We start from the raw sequence: 24463 nt of genomic DNA on the forward strand, positions 1-24463 counted from the left end.
CAACTTTATATCACTTTTTGTTTTTGCAGAGCAATATACAATAAATTACATTTCTTTGCAGTTCAAAGTGCACATCCAGGCAAGAAGCAAAGTTAAAAAAATAAAGCACATACAAAAATTGTAACTCACGGACATGGGTCTGTAGGGAACATGACATAAAATGACAGAGACGTGAGTATATATTATGTAGATATGTTTGTGTTTGTCATTCTTGTCTGCACTTGGGGCAGTGAGTCTGTTTTGTGATTTCACAGATTTGCTGCTATGCTATGGGTGGTCAGTGGGTCTCTCTAAACAGTAATATTAGTCCCTGGGACTTGCTATGGGTGATTGCTACATCATCTGGTCGGTCCAAAGCCCCTCCCCCTCCCCAAAAAAATACCTCTGTTCCTCTATCTGGAAGGCCTGGGTGCAATGGTGTGGGTTGGATTTCAGTAATCAATTACAATCTAAATGAGTAGATACAGGTGTTTCCTCAGAGATCAATGTTTTCTTCTTTGTACAATTCCATATACTGCGGCTCTGCACAGGAGTGCTAATCAGAATATTCAACACAAGGGCGCCCTGATTTTAAAGAGGAACTCCAGTGAAAATAATGTAATTAAAAAGTGCTTCATTTTTACAATAATTATGTATAAATGATTTATTCAGCCCATTGTAAAATCTTTCCTCTCCCTGATTTACTTTCTGACATGTATCACATGGCAACATTTTTACTGCTGGCAGATGATGTCAGTGGAAGGAGATGCTGCTTGCTTTTTTGGCAGTTGGAAGCAGCTGTCCTGACATCACACTGTGGGAGGGGTTTCACCACAATATCAGCCATACAGAGCCCCCTGAATAGATTTCTCATGGAAAAGGGGTATCAGCTACTGATTGGGATGAAGTTCAATTCTTGTTCACAGTTTCTCTTTAAATTCAACATTAACCTAAATTGCAAAATTACTTAGTTTAATGTATGTACAAATGTTATTTGTAGTAGGTAATGATAGTGTTGTGCATGTTTTCTTTATTTGTTTTTTGTTTGTTTGTTTTTTGTTTTCATGGTTGTTTTTGGTTGAAATCTCTATCATCTGGACAGAGATCATCTGGATCAGAGCTGCGTAATATGTTGGCACTTTATAAATACAATAAATAATAATAATAATCTGTATGTTGTCAGAGGAAGAATGTCATGGCAACTGAAGTCCCCAGTGTACATGACAACAACTTAATAGTTCCCCTGAGATTTTGATCTACTGGAATGTTTTTTTTCTTTTTGTGAAAACTTTGTGAGTACTTCTCAGTTCAGATCATAAAATGAAAGTATAAAGCAACTCTTTTCTTTAGGTAAGTTAGATACAATCATTCCCTGTCTGTAACCCAGGGTCTCAGGTGTAGAAAATTGTGGTTTTTGATGCTTGCCACAAAAAGTCCTTGTCTCGCTTCCAAACCAATATTTCTGAACAAAAATGGTTGCTGAAGCTGATTTGTTGGTCTGTTCCTGCTAAAAATAAAGATTATATTTAAGAAAAAAAAAAGGATCAAGAGTTTTCAAGAGGTAAAAGTTGTAAGGGGAACCAATATACCGGTAATTGTTATCAAGAACTCTGAGAAACTCAGATGCAGAGGCAAACTTCCTCTAATTACATTCAAAGGTAAAAATATTTCAAATATAGATCTAAAATTGGCAGACCGCCAAAAATATATTATGCTTAGCAAAAACTTTATTATAACTTTTTTATGTTTGAAATTTTGAACATTTGTCTAGGCATATTTTTATAGGGGTTCACTGTAATACGTGAAGGCCTCATGCAGTGAAATAATCTTGCTGGTTTTCTCCGGAAAAGGTGCATTGTGGGACATTAGCCTTGGAACTGAACGTTGTGTGTTTTTGAAATCTGGTCAACTGCAAAAATGATGGTGAGGTGCATGGGAGCTAATCCTGGTGTTTGTACATTCTTATTTTCGGATATAAGTTAGCAGTAAGGCCAAGCCCTGTAAATAAAGCTGGTGCTCTACAATCTGTAGCTGTGTGTGGATTATATATTGCAACTCCAAACGGGTGTTCTCCATATTTGCTAGGAGGGCGTGGCGAGGCCTGTTTTAGCTATTGGTAGTCCTCTTCTCTCAAAGAGCCGATAGGGAGATTGGCGCCTCCCACTATCTTCACACTAGTCCAGCAGTAACCTGAGGCATAGGAGAAGCTGAGCGGCTTCCTATGCATCAGTACAATCCCCTGCAGCTGGACATTGCCTGAACCAGGGTAATCTCCCTACCAAAATGTTTAGGGCTAAGGGCCCGCCCCCCTTTCCCCGTTATATAAAAATCCAATTTGAATGGAGTTGCACATTGAGAATGAACTAGATATGAGGGACTTGCAGATGTAATGAAATGATAGGTGTTGTATGCCACAAAGGATGACAAGGGCCTAATATATTAAAACGCTGAAAGGGCGCCTGTTTCTAAGTAACCAGTCAGAAGACCAAAAGTGTAGAGATAGCTGCCCTGAGCAACCAATCAGGCTTAATTTGTTAAGAGAAACAATAATTAGTTGCTCTCGGCAACTGTGCCAGTTCTGCTCCAGTTGCACTGGTTGGCCTGCCAGTTCTCCTTTTGGACTTGAGATTTTTCTGTCACGTGCAGCCTGTGCCCAATCAGCAAACCTTCACAGGAATGTATAGTGATCTATACATTGGAAATATTACAAATTAACATTTGTGTGTGTGTGTGTGGGGGGGGGGGGGGGGGGGGGTTTATAGCCCCTTTTGTTGGTTTAGTTTTCTTGCATCAAGCCTCTGATATTACAAAAACCAGTTCTGTTGAATTGATGGCTTATGATTAAAAAAAACCTTTTTAATTAAATATTACCGTGCAGATCGCACACTAGGGGCTTGCTTCACAAAACGCTGCTGTTAGCACCCTGTGAAAAGTGCTTCGCGGGAAATTTTGCTTGATAATTGTTATCGCACAAAAGTTTACGTTCATGCAAATTTTTCGCGCGTTAACGGTCGCGTCCATGAATTTTTTCGTCCAATAACTGGTTTTCCAGCGAAAACGTGCTAAAAACGCGTGAAAAGCCGCGCTAACAGTTACCACCTATGCGCTGTCCATCATAACTGACAGCACCGCTCGAGGCATGCGCCCCTATTTAATTGACTTTTCCGCCTGCATTTTTCGCCTGATATTTTCACACCTTGTCCAGAAAATGCCTTTTAAGCCACCAGCAAGCAAGAAAATGCTTAAACATCATTTTGATAGTACTTTTCAACCACCTTTTTGATACTTTATTTCTAATTCCAAAGTGCTGAAAAGTTATTTTAAAGAGACAATGAAAAATGATCTCCTAGCATGAAAACTCAGGAGAAACGGTTCATTGAATGAGGCCCATAGTGTGAATGAGCGAACACAAACCTGGCACATGGTCTTAGCCTGCTGGCGCATATCGTAGTGCGTAGGAGGCCTAAACTAGTGCAGGGATGCACAAACCAGAGGCATGATTGCCACGTTCCATACGTGAGTTTTAATAAATTAAATAAAAGAGGTAAATCACTATACATTCCATTTAAGTTGATAATGAAGTAGAAATTTCAGCGAGAAGCTTAAAGGATACCCGAGGTGACATGTGACATGATGAGATAGACATGGGTATGTACGGTGCCTAGCACAATAATAACTATGCTGTGTTACTTTTTTTCTTACTCTGCCTGAAAGAGTTAAATATCAGGTATGTAAGTGGCTGACTCAGTCCTGACTCAGACAGGAAGTGACTACAGTGTGACCCTCACTGATAAGAAATTACAACTATAAAACACTTTTCTAGCAGAAAATGGCTTCTGAGAGCAGGCAAGAGATAAAAAGGGTAAATAGTTCATAGATTTTAGCTCTGGCATACTTCAATGAATGTGTCATTGAGCAAAAACAATAAAACAGTTAAAACATAAAAGTAGCTTTAAACATACAATAAAACTGTGGAATATCTTAAAAAGTTCTTTTTAGGAGAAGGAAGATAGATACAATTGTTTATTTCATTAGTTTATTTTCACCTCGGGTGTCCTTTAAGTCTGCTGGGACTTTAACTTCCTTAGCAACAACCTATGTTGGATTTTAAAGGATGGAAATGGTGCATGTTGTTGGAGGGTAACAGACAGTGGATGGGTTGGTGTTGTAGCTATGTACAGAGAGGTGTGGTGGAGAAGGACAGTATGTATCATCTAATATGTACAATCATTCAGGAAAGTATTTCAGCAACTGCTCCGCAACCCTCTGGTCGGTGAAATGTTGGGATCCCCTCTGGCTTTCCGCATCCCCCTCCCCACGCTTCCTGTGTGGCATTCCGTTGGTGGGGTAGTCAGGGTTGTCGGTGTCAAGACGTTTCACCCGCAGGAGGTTGGCGGGGGTGTCCTCGCTGTGGTCGTCCTCCAGGGAGCGCCGCATGCGGCGGGGGGGATTGGGCGGCAGGCGAGGGGGTATTTCTGCTTCATTCATTGCTGACAGAACGCGGGTGACCAGGTACCTGAGAAGGCATGAAAGAAAATGATTACAAATTGTACTATCAAGATTTAAGAAGACAAAAAAAAGAACTAAACAATTAAGTGCTAAAAAATAAAGTGCATCATTATTCAAAAGCACTGAAAGCATTTTTGCACCTTTTTATGTGTACCCCTGACGAATCCCCTTTTTATATGCGGTGAAACATGATGAGCTGTGATGGTGTTCATATTTGTAAACATTATTCTGATCCGGGTTAGAGGGTTTTACATATCAGTCTGTCTAATTGACGATATACTGACATGTGGGGCCATATGTAATTCACTTTTTCTACTAGGAGATAATTTTTCATCTTCTATTTAGAATTATTTTTCAGCACTTTGCAGTTTAAAGGAGTTATCCGGGATAAATAAAGTAAATAAACGCTACTTACCAGGAGCTTCCTCCAGCCCCAAGCTCCCAGGACGTCCCTCGCCGCAGCTCTCCCCGCAGCCGTTCACCGGAGCTTCGACCCGGTCCCCGGCGATGAGGTCAGAGCGACCTGGAGGTCGCTCTGTACTGCGCCTGAACTACTGTGTCTGCACAGTACATGCCGGTCCACGTGGCGGTGATTGACAGCGCCGCTCGCGCAGGCCCAGTACAGAGCGACCTCCAGGTCGCTCTGACGTCATTACCGGGGACCGGGTCAGAGCTCCGGCGAACGGCTGCGGGGAGAGCTGCGGCGAGGGACGTCCTGGGAGCTTGGGGCTGGAGGAAGCCCCCGGTAAGTAGCGTTTATTTACTTTATTTATCCCGGATAACTCCTTTAAAAAGTACCAACAAGTAGGTGAAAAACTACGATCAAAACCATTATGAGTATTTTCTTTCTTGCCAGTGATTTAAAAGACATTTTATTGACAAGTTTGGAAATATCACCTTGGAGAAAACTCAGGAGAAAAATAAAACTCTATATGGGCCATGGTTTGCTACTTTATCCCGTCCCAGAGTGACATGCACACGCACACACTCTTTTACCTTAAAAAACTGAAAAAAAAACTGGAGAGTAGAGATATCCCGAACCTCCAATTTTTGGTTCGCAAACCGGGTCCGCGAACCTACCGCGAAAGTTCGGTTCACGCGAACTTTCGTGAACCGCATTAGACTTCAATGGGGAGGCGAACTTTGAAAACTAGAAACACTTATGCTGGCCAGAAAAGTGATGGAAATGATGTTTCAAGGGGCATAACACCTGGAGGGGGGCATGGCGGAGTGGGATAGACACCAAAAGCCCCGGGGAAAAATCTGGATTTGACGCAAAGCAGCGTTTTAAGGGCAGAAATCACATTGAATGCTAAATTGCAGGCTTAAAATGCTTTAAAACATCTTGCATGTCTATACCTCAATCAGGGAGTGTAATTAAAGTACTGCTTCACACTGACAGACCAAACTCACTGTGTAACACACCGCAAACAGCTGTTTGCATAGTGACGGGCGTGCTGGACTGGTGCGCACCATGGCGAGAGTGCAGGGCGTGGCGGTTTTCAAGCCCATATGGTAGCTGAAGTAGGTGAATGACAGAACAGTGACTGTCCAGCTGATCAAATTTGGTCTGTCCACAATGAAGCAATGACCTTATTATCGTGGGTGTGCCCCCCCCCCCCCCCGACACACTTATATAGCCGCCGGTCATTGCTTCATTGTGATACGCAAGCCCATTCACTGCGGCAAGGTAATGATCACGAAGGGGAATTGACACATGTACATGCCTTTTGTTTTGTTGTTGCAGCTGCAGTGCAGCCAGAAAAATTAGGCAGGCATGTACACGCACCAGAAAAATTACTATAGCGGCCGCAGCTAGCAGCTGCCTTAAAAAATCAGGAATCCACCTGGAGTCCTGGACCCTGTTGGTGGTGGCGGAGAAGGCAGTCAACCGGCCTGCGGGCAGAGATGCTGTGTGTGGGGACTGACTTAGGCCTCGATTCATCAAGACTTATCAAATTGGTTAACGACAGTTCGGTAAAATACCAAATTCGTTAAGTTGATTTCAGGATTCATCAAATTTATCTACAGCTGTTAGCGAGCATTCGGTAATAATTCGGTAATCATTCGTTAGTGATGCGTTAAAACGGAAGAAAGTGCAATTCATGAAAATGAAAGTTGGTGTAGTTTAGCGTTACATTTAGGATTAGTTTTCTCCTTCACTGCTCTGTCGTTATTCCTGCCAGATCATTGCTGACAGAGAAGATGGAGTCATTTGAAGTGGTTATGTATCAGCTGAAAGTGATTCAAAGGTGCAGAAGGACAAGAATAAGGTCTAGAACCATATCAATTTGAAAGAGAATAGATTTATTTGCTATAAGGACATCTGCATTTCTCTTGAGTCATCTTGTAAGAGAACACAGGCAGTGCCAGGGAATAACTAATTTGCTAGCTAGCTGCACTATATTTTTTCAGAAAAGGCTCCTATCAAGCCGCAGCTGGCGAAATTGTGGGATTGTCCCAAGCCACTTCCAGAATCCTGGTGTAGGTGTTAAGCCCTATTCAGAATGTTGCTACATAGTGTTCAAAGGACTGCCTTTTACCCACAATTCCATGGGAATCTTATGGCCTTGTGTTAAATTACGGCTGTAAAATGGAAATATCGACACGTTACCGAATGGTTACCGAATTGTTATCAATATTTTATCGAATTCAAACCGAATGTGGAAAAACCTTGATGAATACAACTAGAAATCCATAAACTTCGAATTCGGTAATTTAACAAACTGGAAAAAGTTATCTCAAAGACAATGATGAATCGAGGCCTTAGTCTTCGTGCAGGCCTGAGCGTGCTTTGCAGACCAGGCATCCGTGGTCATATGGACCCTTGACCCAACGCTGTGTGTGCCAGAGATGTCACCACTTGCCTTTCAACGTCACTGTACAGTTTTGGTATCGCCTTTTTTGAGAAAAAATCTTATCTTCCACTGCGGTGTGTGGCTTTGCGTTTGTGTGCTGCTTTTCCTCAGGTGGTCATCTTTTTGCAGTTTGTGCTTTGTAATCATGTGTCTTCGTAAGGTAGTTGTCCCTACGCGGGTCTTGGTCTTTCCACGGCTCAATTTTCGGTGGCAGAGAGTGCAGATGGCATTGCTCTCATCTGAGGCGGACACACACACCGCTGAGCCCTGGGGTGATGGCACTTTGGTGGTGGCGGCCGACTGAGTGTTAAGTGGGGGGCCAGAATCAGAGCAGGAAGAGGAAGATATGTCACGCTTCCGTGCGGAAGCTGAGAAAGATGAGGTGTTCTGTGTTAAATAGTCAACTACGTCCTGACAATATTGGGGGTTGATGGTACGTGCCTTCTTCTGAACACTGTACTTTGGTCGAGGGCCGCACGAAATCACGACAGCGCAACCTCGAACAGACCTGCCAGGTGGCCTTCCTCTGCCTTTTGTTTTGTCCATATTGGGGGGATGAAGTGAAAGGTATGCACTGACTTGACTAATACAATGTGCAGTTACACAGGTGCAGTTAACAGGTATGCACGGAGTGGTATATCACACTGCGTGCACTCACGTAGGTAGGTGGGTGCACTGAACACAATAGGTATATGCAGTGATGGGTATTACAATGTGCACCTGTCACACACAGACAGGTACCGGACAGACACAGTGACACTGCGTGCGCTCACGTAGGTAGGTGGGTGCACAGTGAACAACTGGTAGGTATATGCAGTGATGGGTATTACAATGTGCACTTGTCTCACACACACAGGTAGTCATTGAAAGTGCTGGGCCTGGCAGTGGCACACACAGTAGGAATTACCAAGGCTGTCTATGCAACACAAGTGTCTGTGGGACACACACACACACACACACACACACACACACACACACACACACACACACACACACACACACACACACACACACAAATAGATCACAAGAAATAGATTAGCTCTCAAAAGAGCTGTTGAGGGGTGCTTTTTTAGCAATAACAATCAGCCAGGAGCAAGCTAACAAGCCTACAAGAGCCTAACTAAGCTTTCCCTATGAGAGTCTGCAGCAGCTTTCCCTTCTCTAATTAATGCAGGCACACTGGTGAGTCCAAAGCCTGACGCTGCCTGCCTTTGATGGCTGCATGGTGTACTGGTTAAGGGCTCTGCCTCTGACGCAGGAGACCAGGGTTCGAATCTCGACTCTGCCTGTTCAGTAAGCCAGCACCTATTCAGTAGGAGCCCTTAGGCAAGTCTCCCTAACATTGCTACTGCCTATAGAATGAGTCCTAGTGGCTGCAGCTCTGGCGCTTTGAGTCCGCAAGGAGAAACGCGCAAAATAAATGTTATTTGTCTTGTCTTGTCTTTATAAGGGGGGGGGGGGGGGGGGCTCCAGGAGGTAGTGTAGCCTGATAGGCTACAATCTGACTGTGATGTAGAGGGTCAAAGTTGACCCTCATGATGCACTATGGGGGCGAACCGAACTTCCGGGAAAAATCATGTTCGCTGGTGAACGCGTACCACCGAAGTTCGCCAGGAACCGTTGGCCAGGGAGCTGTCCGGGGGATCTCTACTGGAGAGTTTCAATAATCAAAATAAAAATAAATACCAGAAGGATAAGCACAGGTTGTACCAACTTGTGCCAGCCAGCTGCTGTTTACAGTCATGTGGGTAGTATCCATCACCCCCTGCCAGAGACGGAGCAGCATGTGTAGCTGAGAGCCTCTCTTACACCCTACCTGTCCAGCCCAGCATATACAAAGCTTTCTCACTGGTCTGCATTGTTGACTATAGCACTGTCCTTGTGACTCTGCAACGGTGCATGTTTTGCAGGCAACCTCAGCTATGCACAGGTGGGGTAATTAGTGTCTCAGCTACATGGAATCCACCTAGCTGAGACACTAATTACCCCACCTGTGCATAGGTGAAATTGCCTGCAAAATATGCACTGTTGGGGAGTCACGAGGACAGGTTTGAGAAACACTGGGCTATAGGAACACAGGATATCCCTCCTTCAGGACAAGAGTAAGAGTGACCAGGGGCGCCTTTACCGACAGGCGGTACAGGCAGCGGCTTGGAGCGGCATCAAAGGGGGTAGGCGCTGCCATGTGGGGAGACTGCGGCTAACCACCGCTACTTCTATCAGCTGCGCTGCCTCCTCCTGTCCTGTCATATCCAGGATCATGGTTTGTTTACACCACGTGCTGCCGCCTCTATGCCCGCCCCCCTCGCCCAGCCAATAGACATGGAAAGCAGTTTGGTTCACTGCATTTCCTGTCACAAGCTCCCACCCACGCCACCTCCTCCTCCTCGACCTCATCGCCTGGCCCGCCCCTCTCCACCGTTTGTTTTCTGCCTGCGGCGCCGCCTCTAACTCCGCTCCCCCGCCTGAAGGCAGCGTGACTAGCCGGCGCCAGATGCCTTTAGAAGAGACGACCGACCGAGGCACTAACTGTGCCCCCTCTTGGCCCTGCAGGTGTGTGCGTGCATTCCCCCCTCTCCGCCGGCCCCCCAAACAAGTGGCTGCAACTTGAGTGCAGGCAGCCTAAGGTAAGCCCGCCGGCCTCTGCATCCTAGGCAAAAATGTATTAAAAAAAGTGGACCTGAACTCTTGCACAGGTCAGAAGGAAAAAACAGAGAAATGCATCCTGTATTATATATATATATATATATATATATATATATATATATATATATATATTTTATTATAATGATTTAGCATTCATATAGTGCAGACATAATCTTCCGCAGCAGCTCTGTACAGAGTATATGGTCTTGTCACTAACTATCCCTCAGAGGGGCTCACAATCTAATCCCTACCATAGTCATATGTCCTGTTTAATTCCCCCTTCTTTGTTTCTAATTGCACCTGACTGCCATGGCGGTCGCAGATAAGCTCTTTTGAAAGCACAGAATGTCAACAATTTGTTTCTGCTTCCATGACTCAGGAAGTAGAAACTGTGCAGATTTATTTTTAGATTTGTATCACCTGTAACAAATGTTTTTTGTGTAAAGTGTACGAGAGACGAGAAGCATTTTTGGTACAATACTTACCTTCCTTAAGCAGCATTAGGGCTGCGCATCCCTGGGTGATTCCTGCCACCCACAATTTTCTGGCCGAGTCGTACTCCGTTAGGCGAGCTATCTGCGCTTGCGCAGTACAAGTACAGGGACGGGAGCACACCTGGCACATGTGCGATCGAGCGCGACTCGACCATGTTTTCTGAGACAACTGCAGGTTACAGGAGTCACCTAGGGAGACTGCGAGGGACGAGCAGCCCTAACGGGGCTTAAGAAAGCCCCAGGTAAGTATAGAACCTGAGACTCTTCTCATCTCAGGTTCAATATAAAGGTTCTTATGCTGTTGCTTGTCTTTCAGAGAGGACGTTCTGAGTTCAGGTCCGCTTTAAAATGACCCAGAGATCACAAATTACAACTTTTTTTTACTTACCCGGGGCTTCCTCCAGCCCCATAAGCATGGATGCGTCCCTCGCTGTCCTCCATTTAGCGGTAATCGGGTCCGGTATTCGGCTCAGTGACGTCAGCTGGGGTCTTCTGCGCAGGCGCAGAAGGTCCACGCATGTGCAGAAGACCCCGGCTGACTCAGACTGGAGCCGACTGAGCCAGTTACCGGGGCTGATTACTGCTGAACAGAGGGCAACGGGAGGACGGCGAGGGACGCATACATTCTTAAGAGGCTGGGGGAATCCCGGGTAAGTAAAAAAAAACGTTGACATTTGCGATCTCTGGGTCACTTTAATGCTGTTGTAAACAAACAGCCCCACAATGTCTTATGGTTAGCCTTCATAGTGCAGGGGTCAGTAAACTGTGGGTAGGGGTAAGCTGTGTCTGGGGGCTATGAACTGTCACTGAGGGTGTAATGAGCTGTCACTAGAGGTGGTCTAATGTCCCCCGTCGCTGAGCGGGGCCCCCTGCAGATCAGTGTCGCACTCGTCCTCTGTTATGAGCGTGGCCATGCAGTAGCCAAGCAAGCACGGCCACAATGTCTTGTCAGGGGACATCAGGCTACAAGGGGATCCTAAGGCTTCCCTTCACTCTATGTATTTATTTACGGGGCAGCGCAGGGGTGTAGTGGTTAGCTCTCTCGCCTTGCAGCACTAGGTTCCTGGTTCGATCCTAGCAAGGGCACTATCTACGCAGAGTTTGTACGTTCTCCCTTTGTCTGCATGGCTTTCCTCCGGGCAGTCTGGTTTTCTCCCACATCCCAAAAACATACAGATAAGTTAATTGACTTTCCCCTAAATTGGCCATAGGCTATGATACATACACTATACTGTACATAGACATATGACTATAGTAGGGATTAGATTGTGCGTCCCTCTAAGGGACAGTTAAGTGACAAGACAATATACTCAGTACAGCACTGCATAATAATATATAGCAGTGACATCGACTGTAGCACTTTACAGAGTACATGGTCACATCACTGACTGTCCTCAGAGGAGCTCACAATCTAATTTTACCATAATCCTAGTCCATTGTCTTACCATATTACTATTATTATTATTATTATTAAGTATTTATATAGCACTGACATCTTCTGCAGCACTTTACAGAGTACATGGGCACATCACTGAGTGTTCTCAGAGGAGCTCACAATCTAATCCTACCATAGACATAGTCTAATGTCCTACCATATTATTATTAATTTTTATAGCACTGACATCTTCTGCAGCACTTTACAGAGTACATAGTCATGTCACTGAGGAGTTCACAATCTAATTCCTACCATGGTCATAGTGTAATGTCCTACCATATCCTACCAAATTATTTTAGCTGCACTGTACAGAGTGAATAGAGATGTCATTGACTGTCCTTCCTCAGAGAAGCTTAGAGTCCAATGACGATCATCGTCACAGTGTGATGTTTTCACTCTAGGCTTGTTATGCGAAAAAGCATACGTGTGTCATCTGCATTTGATCTGTGGTGGACATGATATATGAAATAGTTTTATGTGGTAAATTATGTCTTGTCTTGCTCTGTGGGGGATGTGTTATGTGCATTTGATGTATGGGGACATATCTGCATTTGATCCGTGGGGAACATGTTATCTGCATTTAATTTGTAGGGTACATATGCTATTATTATATATCTGAACATGTTCAGAATTGCCCATGTTATCTGCTGTTGTGTGACGTTAGTTGTTGGGGGGGTTGCCACGACGGTGGGGGGGGGGGGCGCCACAGGTTTTCTCGCCTGGAGTGACAAAATGGCTAGAGGCACCCCTGAGAGTGACCATAGCTCCCAACTGTCCCTTTTTCGGAGGGACAGTCCCTTTTTGGGAGCCCTGTCCCTCTGTCCCTGTTTCACCCTCATTTGTCCCTCTTTCAGTACTTTGTCCCTATTTCTATGTAAATATATATATTTCTATGCTAAAAATGTGTTTGATTGACTCTAAACTTTATTCCAAACCTTTAAATTGATATATTACTAATTTTAAAATGTTACTATGAAGGAAAATGAACCAGGATAGAAAGGACCAGTGTGGTTTGAATTATAAAACAACATATGTTTCTTATGAAATCTTCATGGTATGCTTGACTAGAGGCTGGTGAGGGCGTGACCAGGGGTGTGGCAGGGGCGTGGCTTAAGTGCCCCTTTTTCTCATCTCAAAAAGTTGGGAGGTATGAGAGTCAGCCCTGCAGAATGTGCCCATGACAGTTTACCACATTTCCCCTGTGTGCCCCATGAAATTTTAACACCTGTGAACAGCTCCACCCCTTCCCCACAGAAGTGTAATGTATTGCCATAGTAATGGAGAACACCCTACCCAGGTCTCGGGAAACTGCACGTCCCTCCGGGCAGCTGACAGGGCAGGGAGCGCTGCGAGGGGGCAGAGGGGGAAGGCAGACACCATCGGAAAACCGAATACAGGGGGATAAAGGGGAGGCCCGCACAGTAGCAGCCAACAGGTGAGAACAATGCAGCTAGGCCTCACCTGACTACACGCTGCTGTCTGTCAATCAAAGTGTGCTCCGTTACTACGGCAACACATGCCAGTTTGATCGGCAGTAAACGCTATACACTAGGAATAAAAAGGGAGGGGGAGTACATCTAGTGGCCAAATAGTAAATTATACCCTAATACATTACATTAAATACTGCACATCTCCCATTAAAATTGACCCATTACCTCCCACACTCTCTTATAGTTACCAAAATAAAACATTTGTATTTTTATTACAAAAAAAAATTATATTATAAAAAATACATAGTTACCTTAGGGACTCAACTTTTTTTTAATATGTACAGTATAATGTCATGAGGGTATATTACTGTTAGTTCTGCAAATAAGGGCTAGTAATAGTGATGGTTGCAAAACTGAAAAAAAATGCACCTTTATTTCCAAATAAAATATTGGTGCCATACATTGTACTTGGGACATAATTTAAACATTGCAATAACCGGGACAATTGGGCAAATAAAATGTGTGGCTTTTATCCACAGTAGCACATTTTATTTTAAAACTATAATGGCTGAAAACCGAGAGATAATGATTTTGTTTCCATTTCTTTCTTATTATTCCTGTTAAAATGCATTTAGAATAAAATAATTCTTAGCAAAATGTACCACCCAAAGAAAGCCTAATTGGTGGCAACTCCCCAAGATATAGATAATTTAGTTGTAATAAGTAGTGATAAAGTTATTGGCGAATGAAAGAGTAAAGCGTTGAAATGTGAAAACTGCTCTGGTCCATAAGAGGAAAAACCCCTCAGTGGTGAAGGCAGGGGGCCACGTCATTACAGGAGCGTGGGAAACCAAAACAGAAAAAAGCTAACAAGAGTTTCCATATTTTCTCTTCTGTATAATCAAACCTCAGAACTAAAATTGTTGGGTTGTTTAAAGTGTATGGCCTAGGTTGCCTATGCCTAAAAACAGCATTACTTATGTAAGCCAGGATGTCCTAGTATGACCCAGGTGAGGGCTGCCAACTTTTGCTTCCTATTAACAGGCATTCCAACTCCACTCCAAAACGCCAGTCTTCTCATGTTATCCAGAGTACATTGGCTTCAGTAAATCAGACAACAATTTAAAGCCCTCATTCATCCTTCCAGAATTTTAACTGTTAATTAAGATAAATGGAGGACTATATAATTACTGGGGTGATTTATATATTTGATGAAGAAATGAAAGTCAATAAATGTGAATGATGGGTTAAATGTGGAAATCACAAATAAGACTATTAATAGAAATGTGGGTGGTGCCCCAACAAGTTCAAAATGGGAGTGTATGATAGCACTGACCTCCTAGCAATTGAAAAATCCAACATTTCTTTAACATATGTATTGTAAGCACCAGCAACATGTTTCGTGAGCTAAAACTGACTTCTTCAAGTAAAATGTTGGTAGTGGTATGGTGGGTGCATGTGAGGGCCTTTTTATGTAATAAAAGTTTGCCCCGGCCACTGTGTGAACCCAAAGCCCAGTTTGTAGTGCATTTGTATTTACATTTCTTATGTTTTTTAAATAAGCTTGATTTGAGGTAATACACACGTGCTAAATACATATGTAGGTACTGCGTAAACCCTTGCCCCTGTATGTAATACCTGCACTGGTTCCTATGTCTATACCAGTCATGGGTACACCTGGAGAACTTACAGTACTCTTACCTTAACATCTCCTCATCCATGGGATATCCATCTCCATTGACCTCTTCTTGCTGCAGACGATATGCAGGGCCGTCATAGCCACGGCTTTGCCGGTAGTAGCTACGCAGAGCTTGCTCCATTTGGTTTCGAGAGGCTTGTGGTCTTGTTCGGCTGGTCACCACTTCAGTCTCGTCATAATCTGGGTAGGGTTTCTGATAATCCACCTCGGACTGTACAGGACCTGCAAAGCCTTGCAACTGGTCGGCGTAGGCCTTGCCTTGGTTGATCTGGTTCCACATGTGCAGAAGGTTGGCTAGATACAGCGTTTCTTTGTCCCTCCTTTGACTCTCCTCCATTAGCTGCTGAAGAGATGGCCCATTGCGAACCGGATCCATTCGACGGTTGGAGCCCATCTTCTCCAAGGCCTGGGCAAGAAGCTCCTCTTGAGGGTAGGCAGCAAGTCTAGCAAGCATGGCCTGGTTTACTTCACTGTATAAAGGTTCATTCCGGAGAGCCTCTGATGGCACATAAGACATTATGTCGGCGTCATATGGGATGCTGGCTGGGAGGCTTCTTCTGACTCTGCGAGGAACCCCAAAGTCGTCATGAGTCAGTGCGCCAAGAGGCTGCATAGGGAACAAAAGCAGTTATTGAATAATCAGTTATATTAAAGGGAACCAAGCACATTTTTTTTTATTCCTGGTTTCTAATCGCTACTGGAGCTGCCATGTTCCTCCCTCTCCTTCTAGCTGCCCATTATTTATCCAGAGCTGGAAGACAGCATCGGTGACTTCTGTAAACTCTTTGAAGCAAAGTGTACTATTTCCCCCCCCCCCCCCCCCCCACACACACACACCCTGCTAATGAAAGCTTTTGTTTGCTCTTTGCTAATGTGCGCAATAAAATAACCCACATCAGTCCTTATCTTCCTGAAACTTCTGAAGTTGGGCAGGCCTCGGAAGTAGGTAATAAAACCCTCTGCTAAACTTTTACATGTAAAAAGAAGAGGTAAAATTTAACATTTTTTGATTAATGAGCCACATTGTTGGCATGTGTATTTAATGTGCTATTGATATGGCCTGGGTGCTAAAAATGGTGTTCGGTTCACTTTAAGCAAAATAGTTTGTTTTGCATTTGTCAAAGGAAATTTGTAGGGTGCCATCTCCATTGCTTTTTATTAAAATAATTGAGAGAAATATGGAGGATGGAGGGTACCATCTTTATTGCTTTTTATTTATTTATTTTAAATAAAGAAATATGGAAGATATCCTTTTCGTTTCCCCTTAAAACAGTATGGTAGTATGAAGGCTGGAGGGTACCGTTATTAATGCTTTTTTGAATTAAAATAAATGGGAGAAATATTAAGGCTGCAGGTGCCATCTTTATTGCCTTTTCATAAAAAAAGTTTCATATTAAAAATAATAGTGGAGTTTAAACTGTGTGCAGTACACAAGATTCATTACAATTAAATTATAGACTACACGTGCTCCTAACTGCATCTGTTTACAATCTAAAAGTGATAAAAACATGGTAAAGAGGCCTTCATAGAGTTTAGTAGATCTAACACTTACATTTTAACTTCAACTAAAGTCTAATATATATTAAAAAAAAAAATCACACACTAGGGCTGTAGGCAGTTGGGGTGTTAATGAGGATCATGCAGTTAACACTTGGGTCAGCGGTAACTAGCAAAAAAGGCTTTACTTATGCATCAGCAACACAACAGGATCATCTTGCTCAGTAGAAACTAGTAGGAAACTACAACAGAGTACAAAAGCAGCATATGGCACCAAACATGCGCATTCAAAAAAAGCACAGTGCCATCTTGTGGCCATTTAGCATGCACACAATCTAAACATGAAAGCTGTGGTGTGTGTCTATGTTCTAAAGACCTGATTCAATTATCACTCTCTGTACAATCCGATTTGGAACGCGTGGGAACATTTCTTTGGAAATAGGCGATCACTGTTTTCTATGCTAACACAGCACGGTAGCTTTAGTAAATCAGGCCTAACTGCATTAAAAATTAAAAAAACAAAAAACTATCCTCATATACTCTAAGCTGATTTCACTAAACCTAAGGATGGAATGAAAGTTACCAAACATGATGCTTACATATACCTTTTAGACACTTTCAGCAGTGGACAGGGGTCAGATGGGCATTCGGACTGGTCTGTGGTTATGAAGCCTCTCACATCGGAAGCTGCCTCTTCACTTAGGTGTCATGGGATCTAAGGAGGCCTTTGTATGGGCATTAATATATAATTCTCTAATAAAGCTTTTTTTTGTATCATGGACATTCGTTTTTTTCATAAGTTCTGAGGCGTGCACCAGGGACAGAGAATGGGGGGGGGGGGGGCGACCTCAAAGATAACAAGCAGCACAAGGACACTTCTGAAAAGATAATCTAGCCCACCATGGGCTTCATTGATTGCTTTTTGTCCTTGGTTCGGGGGTACATTACAAAACAGTAGCTCTACGATGAGAGGCGCTCCATATATACATATCTGGCACTAAAACTTGGCCTAATGAACGTATGAACTCATGAAATGAGCTGCCTAGTGCAAATACATTCTTCTCTGTTTCTAATATTGTGTCATCATCTCTATTTTTGAATCTTAAGTTTTAAAATATTTTATTCTCTCCTGGGCAGCTCTTATCCTCTGTTGTGTTTCTACTCCTTCTTAGAAGGTGACCTTCATCAAGTTTTTTTCTGAGAGAACAATTGACGTACAGGAGAAGTCCTGTACCTGTGTGGAGACGGTTCTTATTCAAAAGCCTTCATTGGATGGTTGTCCTTTCCCACAATTACATTTTGTGAGTACAATACTGTAGTGTTCTGATTGATACTCTTTCCCGAACTCTTGAACATACTACACCATCCGGGCTTCAGGGTTCCCATCATCTTTGTGTTTATTTTTTAAGGTGTTTCTCTTATACCTAACAAAGTCTGACTTTTTTTTTTAAAGTGAACCCGAGGTGGAGGTGAAATTAGACTGATGAGATAAACAATTATATTTATCCTCCTACCTCTAAAAATGTATTTTTTAAAGGACTACTGTAGGGGGCTCAGGGGAAAAGAGTTGAACTTACCTGGGGCTTCTAATGATCCCCTGCAGACATCCCGCGTCCGCAGGGGAAGTCACCGCCGGTTCACTTCTGGAATCTCAGACTTTATAATCGCAAACTTACTATGCCTGCGTGTCTGCATCCTCGCTCCTGCGGACGTCACTGGTGGGTACCAGAGCATCGGTGACTGGCTGCGGGGGCACAGGACGTCAGCGGGGGACCATTAGAAGCAGGGCCGGCCCGCTCATGAGGCGGGGTGAAACTTTTGCCTCAGGCGGCAAGTTTCCAGGGGCGGCATCCGCCCGTCCGTGCGGGGAGCCGGCCGACGAGCTGGAGGGGTAGCTGGCAGGACGGGGGTATTGGGCCTAGCGGCGGGGAGGGGGGGGTCGGACCCCCCCCCTCCCTCGCCTGGGTCCCCCGTCCTCCGCTCCCCTCCAGCCTTACATAGAAGCAGCCGCTATTTGTAAGAGGCACGGGCGGGGAGGACTCACCTCTTCCTCGATCCAGCGTGCGCTCCACTGACGTCACTTCCTGCAACGCTGCAGGAAGTGATGTCAGTGGAGCGCACGCTGGGAAGAGGTGAGTCCTCCCCGCCCGTGCGTCTTACAAATAGCGGCTGCTTCTTCTATGTAAGGCTGGAGGGGAGCGCAGTTCGGGGGACCCAGGCGAGGGAGGGGGGGTACGACCCCCTCCCCGCCGCTAGGCCCAATACCCCCGTCCTGCCAGCTACCCCTCCAGCTCGGCGGCCCCCCAGAGCGCCCCCCACCGGGGGGGGTGGTGGCGGCGTAAATTTTTTTTTTGCCTCAGGCGGCAAAAAGTCTAGGGCCGGCCCTGATTAGAAGCCCCAAGTAAGTTCAACTCTTTTTCCCCCGATCCCCCTACAGTATTCCTTTAACCACTTCGCATCCAGACCTTGTTTCCCACTTATGGACCAGAGCAGTTTTGACAGTTTAGCTATGTCCTTATTTAATCAGAAATAACTTTATCCCTACTTATGTTACAGAAATGAAATATATATAGTTTTTTTCAAGACAAACTACGCTTTCATTGTATGCAATTTTTCCCTTGAAAAAGGTTGTTGTCTATGAATTTTAATGGGAAAACAAGGAAAAAAATAGAAAAAACACATTATTTCTCAGTTTTACCAATTCCAGTTTAAAAATAAAAGTGCTACTGTAGATAAAAAACACAAATTTTGTTTGGTTATTCTTACAGCTTATCAAAAAACTTAGATTATGTTCCTGTCACAATTTATGGTGAAGATATTTGATTCTAAAATAATGCTACAGAATGTATTTTTACTATGAACTGAGAAAATAAAAGTATTTTAATGGTAAAAATCAATCTCATTAGCTCAGGAAACATATATTCCCGTTCACCAATTAGTGCTGCATCAAATAGTGCCAGAATATGTACACAGGAGCAAGCCCAATCCTGCACAGCACTGCTTCTGCTACAAGACGTATATCTACTGACTCGTGGCTCAGATGAAGTCACAGAGGACGTAGATATACTATAGTGGTGGATAAAGTGGTTAAGTATCCCAGGGTTTTCCTTTATATTTAAACATTTACAAAGTAGGTTGAATGTTTTACGGTCTCTAATGAGTGGCAGCCTATTAGGTGTCCCAGAGTTAGAAAAAGGTCAATAGTTTATGTATTGTATCTCTCCCTGCCCTCAGAAGTTGATGTTTACTATAGTTATGTTTTCTATATTCCCGACAAGGTACCAACAAGACAGGAGCTGTCACTTACATGCCTAGAAATTAACCCTTTCAGGCAGCAAAATAAAACAAGTAGAACAGCCTGGTTATTGATATGTTTTGTTCTGTACATACACACGTTTATCTCATCATGTCACGTCGCCTAAGGGACACTTTAAGATTCAACCAGGCAAGCTTGTTTTGCTCCTCACGATCATCGATGAGCCTTGGACCCATGACTTTCACCTAATCACCAGTGGCCCTGTTGGACCACTTTCGGAAAGTGCTAAGCAGTGTACTAGTAACAACCCACTACACCCTTTGACTAGATACTCTGACCTGGTTGGCTAACCATTAGAATATGCCCCTCCAGGAACCGACTCTCCTCTTGCTCCATAATATATGCCACCCCTTGGCAGTATCCATTGTAATGAGATAATCAATAATATTCAGTTTATTTGTAGCGATTTTAATGTTATAAAGCTGATTGGTGTACAAAAAGGGTTGAATCCTAGTTTATGGAGATAGATGCAGTTGTGTAACTACAATTCATGGGGCCCTGCAAAGAAACTTTGATAGTGCCCCTCAATGCTCACACCCCCTTCCCTTCCCTTGCCTCCCCTTGGTGTCCTTCGCGGCCCTGGGGCCCATCTCACAAGCGTCATAAAACAAATTTAGCCATCATGATCTTCACACCCATAACAAATGTAGCCACAGAAACACCTGATCTGAAATATAGTCCCCTGTACAGGAGAAAGGGAAGGTTTGTAGGTGGGGCCCTAAAACAGCTGCTCTCATCTAGTGATGCCCTTTGGATAGGCGTATACTGTACGGTGACCATACGTCCCACTTTACCCAGGACAGGTCCCAGATTCGGGGTCCCCTGTCCCAGGCTGCATGAGGTCCTGGGAAACGTCCCGCTTTTAGCCACGGGACGTTCCGGCCTCTGGACTCTGGCCACTGTCCATTGCATGAACTGGCCGCGGCGTCTAATAGATGCTGCGCCAGTTCATAGCCCGCAGCCCCGCTCCATGCCTGCATAGTCTTCCGGCAGGCAGAGCAGGGCTACGGGAAGATGGCGTCCGAAGATCTGTATTGGAGACTATTTGTGTCTCCAGTACATGACTTCGGGCGCCATTTTCCCGTAGCCCTGCTATTCTATTCAGCGCGGGAGATTGCAGTAGCAAGATCTCCGGGGGAGCTGCACGCCAGAGGCCGGCTGGGAGAGGAGACTTCTGTCAGGTGAGTAAATTCCTTTTTATTGCAGGTGAAATGTTGCCTACTGCGTTATTTTCTGCTAAAGTGTTGCCCACTTCGTTATTTTCTGCTAAAATGTTGCCCAGTGCATTATTTTCTGCTGAAATGTTGCCCACTGTGTTATTTTCTGCTGAAATGTTGCCCAAATTGCGTTTTTTTCTGGTGAAATGTTGCCCAAATTGCGTTTGTTTTCTGCTGAAATGCTGCCCACATTGTGTTTATTTTCTGGTGAAATGTTGCCCAAATTGCATTTGTTGTCTGCTGAAATGTTGCCCAAATTGCATTTGTTGTCTGCTGAAATGTTGCCCAAATTGCATTTGTTGTCTGCTGAAATGTTACCCAAATTGCATTTTTTTTCTGCTGAAATGTTGCCCAAATTGCGTTTGTTTTCTGGTGAAATGTTGACCACATTGCCCTTTTTTTCTGGTGAAATGTTGCCAACATTGCACTTCTTTTCTGGTGAAATGTTGCCAACATTGCGTTTATTTTCTGGTGTCTGGGGTAACTGTTGCTGCATTTATTATTTAATGGTCATAGTTGGTCATAGTTGGCTGCTTTGGGGTTATGGTTACGCTCCGCCCATATAATGTCATGGCCACGCCCATTTTTCGGTTCTGTGACTGCCCCCCCGATGTCCATTTTTTGGCGAACAACCCCCCCCCCCCCCCCCCAGTCCTTCCAACCCGGACTAGGTTGGACCCAGAAAAATCTGGTCACTGTAGTATACTGGGAAAGCAGTCTTGTGTTCTTTCTCATCTCTCTCTTTGCTTTCCCTGTCTCTTGATTTCTCCTCTCTCTCTTGGTTTATCCGTCTGTCTTTCTAAAGATCAGGAAGGACGCCCCGCAGCAGCCCTGTCACATTATGACTTATCTTCTGTGCTCTCCCAGAATCCTTCAGGCTCCTGTTTATCGCTGTTTCCCCAGCGACTGCTGTACCTCCCAGTGTCCTCCAATTAGCTGCAAGCAGGCACTAATCAGTGCTGTATCTGTCCCCATGACTAATACCATGGCAGCGGCAGAAGGAGGAAATGTCATTATGGATAATGAGGCATGGTACGAGATCCCTCAACATGATGTCCTCCATACACACAACAGGATGCAGGGAGGGGCTGGGACTATAGAGGTGATATAACAGGGTGCTCCCAATATTGTTGGGTGGGGTGGGGGGATAAGATGGAGACATGGAGTAACATGGGCTCAGGGATAAGCTGCTCCTTGCTGAGTTAATAATCTGAAACCACAAGACGTAATAGGATGGGATGGAGAGAGACGTTATCGCGTTACAGGGTAAAACAAAGATGTGATTTTCACAAGGTTGTGAGGCAGTTTAGTGAAATGAGATTACACAGGATGAAGAATGATGGATAGAAACTGACTGACAGGAGGAGAAGCGTGAATGAGTCAGTGGATGGAGAGGAGAGAGTAAGAGAGACTGATTGGTGAGGACCAGGGATAAGTAACACTGACAAGATAAAGATGGGAGAGGGATAGGCAAATGAGAAAACAGAGGAGCTGGGGAGAGAGACGTGAAAACAAAGATGGAATGGGATTATTGTAGCTAGGAAAGGGGTGATAGTGAGGAGGAAAGCAAGATCTGGGGAGAGAATGAGAGAAGAGAGGTGAGAGAAAATATGGAGAGGAAGAAAGTAAAAGTCAAAAGTAGAGAGGAACAGGAAAAATAATAATTTAAAGGGATCCAGAAGGGGGGGGGGGGGGCAGTGGGAGAAGTGGAGACAGGGGGGGGGGGGCAATAGAAGAAGGGGAGACAGAGGGGCAGTGGGAGAAGGGGGGACAGGGGGCAGTAGGAAAAGGTGAGACAGAGGGGCAGTAGGAGAAGGGGAGACAGGGGGCAGTAGGAAAAGGTGAGACAGAGGGGCAGTAGGAGAAGGGGAGACAGGGGGCAGTAGGAAAAGGGGAGACAGAGGGGCAGTGGGAGAAGGGGAGACAGGGGGCAGTAGGAAAAAGGGAGACAGAGGGACAGTAGAAGAAGGGGAAACAGGGGGCCAGTAGAAGAAGGGGAGACAGAGGGGCAGTAGAAGAAGGGGAGACATAGGGGCAGTAGAAGGGGAGACAGGGGGGGGGGGGCAGTATGAGAAGAGACAGGGGAGCAACAGGAGAAAGGGGGGGGGGGCAGATGGCCAGTAGGAGAAGGGAAGACAGCGGGGCAGTAAGTGAAGGGGAGACAGAGGGGCAGTAAGAGAAGGGGAGACAGAGGGGCAGTAGGAGAAGGGAAGACAGAGGGGCAGTAGGAGAAGGTGAGACAGAGGGGCAGTAGGAGAAGGGGAGTGAGAGGAGCAGTAGGAGAAGGGAAGACAGAGGGGCAGTAGGAGAAGGGGAGTGAGAGGAGCAGTAAGAGAAGGGGAGTGAGAGGGGCAGTAGGAGAAGGTGAGACAGAGGGGCAGTAGGAGAAGGGAAGACCGAGGGGCAGTAGGAGAAGGTGAGACAGAGGAGCAGTAGGAGAAGGGGAGTGAGAGGGGCAGTAGGAGAAGGAAAGAGAGGAAGGTTTGGAAAACTAGAGAAAGAGAAGATACAAAAGGAGAAGATAGAAGATAAAGAATTAGGGAAAGAGAAGGAGAGGAAGAGGTGAATACATGGAAAAGAGATGAGGAGAAGGGAAGAAAAAAGAAAGAGAGAAGCTTGAAGAAGAATTAGGGAGAGAGAGCTGAGAAAGAAGGTGGAGAGAAAGCAGAATAAAACAGACAAGTTTGAAGAATTAGGCAAAGGGAATGAAAAACAAGAGAAGTAAGAACTAGAGAGAGGAAAGGCTGAAGAGCTGTGAAGATAGAAGTACGAGGACGGAGGGAGCGAGAGGATGAAACAGACACAGAGGGGAAGAGATAGATGGCTGATCTCGGATACACAGATAGGCAGACAGGCAGAAGATGGATCTCACCTTGCCAAGGGCATCGGGGATAGACAGACAGACAGTGACAGCCACCAAGACGATACAGGGGCCCATCCTGATATGAAGACGCTGCCCAGATCCGAGAAGCTGCGACTGCTGGATGAAGGAACGGAGGTCTGCCGGAGAATAGGGGGAGGGAGGCAGAGCACCTCCCCCCATGCTGCATTGTCACAGCAGCCTGGAGGAGATGGAGTCTGGGTACCACACAGGATGCTGCTACCTGTCACCCAATCCTAATAAAGTGTCCTACAGAGACAGCCTGACCTCTGATATCAGCACTCTGCAGGCACTGTGTGTACACAGGAGGGTGCAGTGCAGGGATATTAGTGTGATCGTCTCCTTATGCTACAGATGGGCCTAGTGGCTTGCTTGAGCCAGTAGTGCCCTTTTTATATGAGATGACGCATGTGGATTACTTAAAGAGGACCTGTAGTCAGAATAACAATGAATAAAATTCCTTATTTTTCTATTATTACAATATTCAATTATAGGTTATTTA

The 24463-nt window shown here is 44.8% G+C and overlaps 1 protein-coding gene across 1 annotated transcript; it reads right to left on the bottom strand.

Moving 5' to 3' along the window:
• Positions 1–1047: 1047 nt before the first annotated feature.
• PCSK1N (proprotein convertase subtilisin/kexin type 1 inhibitor) lies at positions 1048–24123 on the bottom strand. Its single transcript, XM_068247970.1, has 3 exons — positions 23953–24123; positions 15053–15657; positions 1048–4495 (listed from the first exon to the last, which is right to left on the bottom strand). Exons 1-3 carry the CDS (start codon positions 24121–24123, stop codon positions 4207–4209), a joined length of 1065 nt encoding a protein of 354 aa, XP_068104071.1. The 3' UTR covers positions 1048–4206.
• Between the last annotated feature and the right edge of the window lie 340 nt (positions 24124–24463).

The sequence above is a fragment of the Hyperolius riggenbachi genome, chromosome 8, assembly GCF_040937935.1.
Source record: "Hyperolius riggenbachi isolate aHypRig1 chromosome 8, aHypRig1.pri, whole genome shotgun sequence".
NCBI classification, from domain to species: Eukaryota; Metazoa; Chordata; class Amphibia; order Anura; family Hyperoliidae; genus Hyperolius; species Hyperolius riggenbachi.

Excerpts from the sequence above, each read along its gene's own strand:
- PCSK1N (XM_068247970.1), bottom strand. The coding sequence starts at position 24,123 with ATGGGGGGAGGTGCTCTGCCTCCCTCCCCCTATTCTCCGGCAGACCTC. Across the intron at positions 15,658-23,952 it reads TCCCCGATGCCCTTGGCAAG|CCTCTTGGCGCACTGACTCA; the intron begins GTGAGATCCATC and ends TTCCCTATGCAG. Across the intron at positions 4,496-15,052 it reads ATGGATGAGGAGATGTTAAG|GTACCTGGTCACCCGCGTTC; the intron begins GTAAGAGTACTG and ends ATGCCTTCTCAG.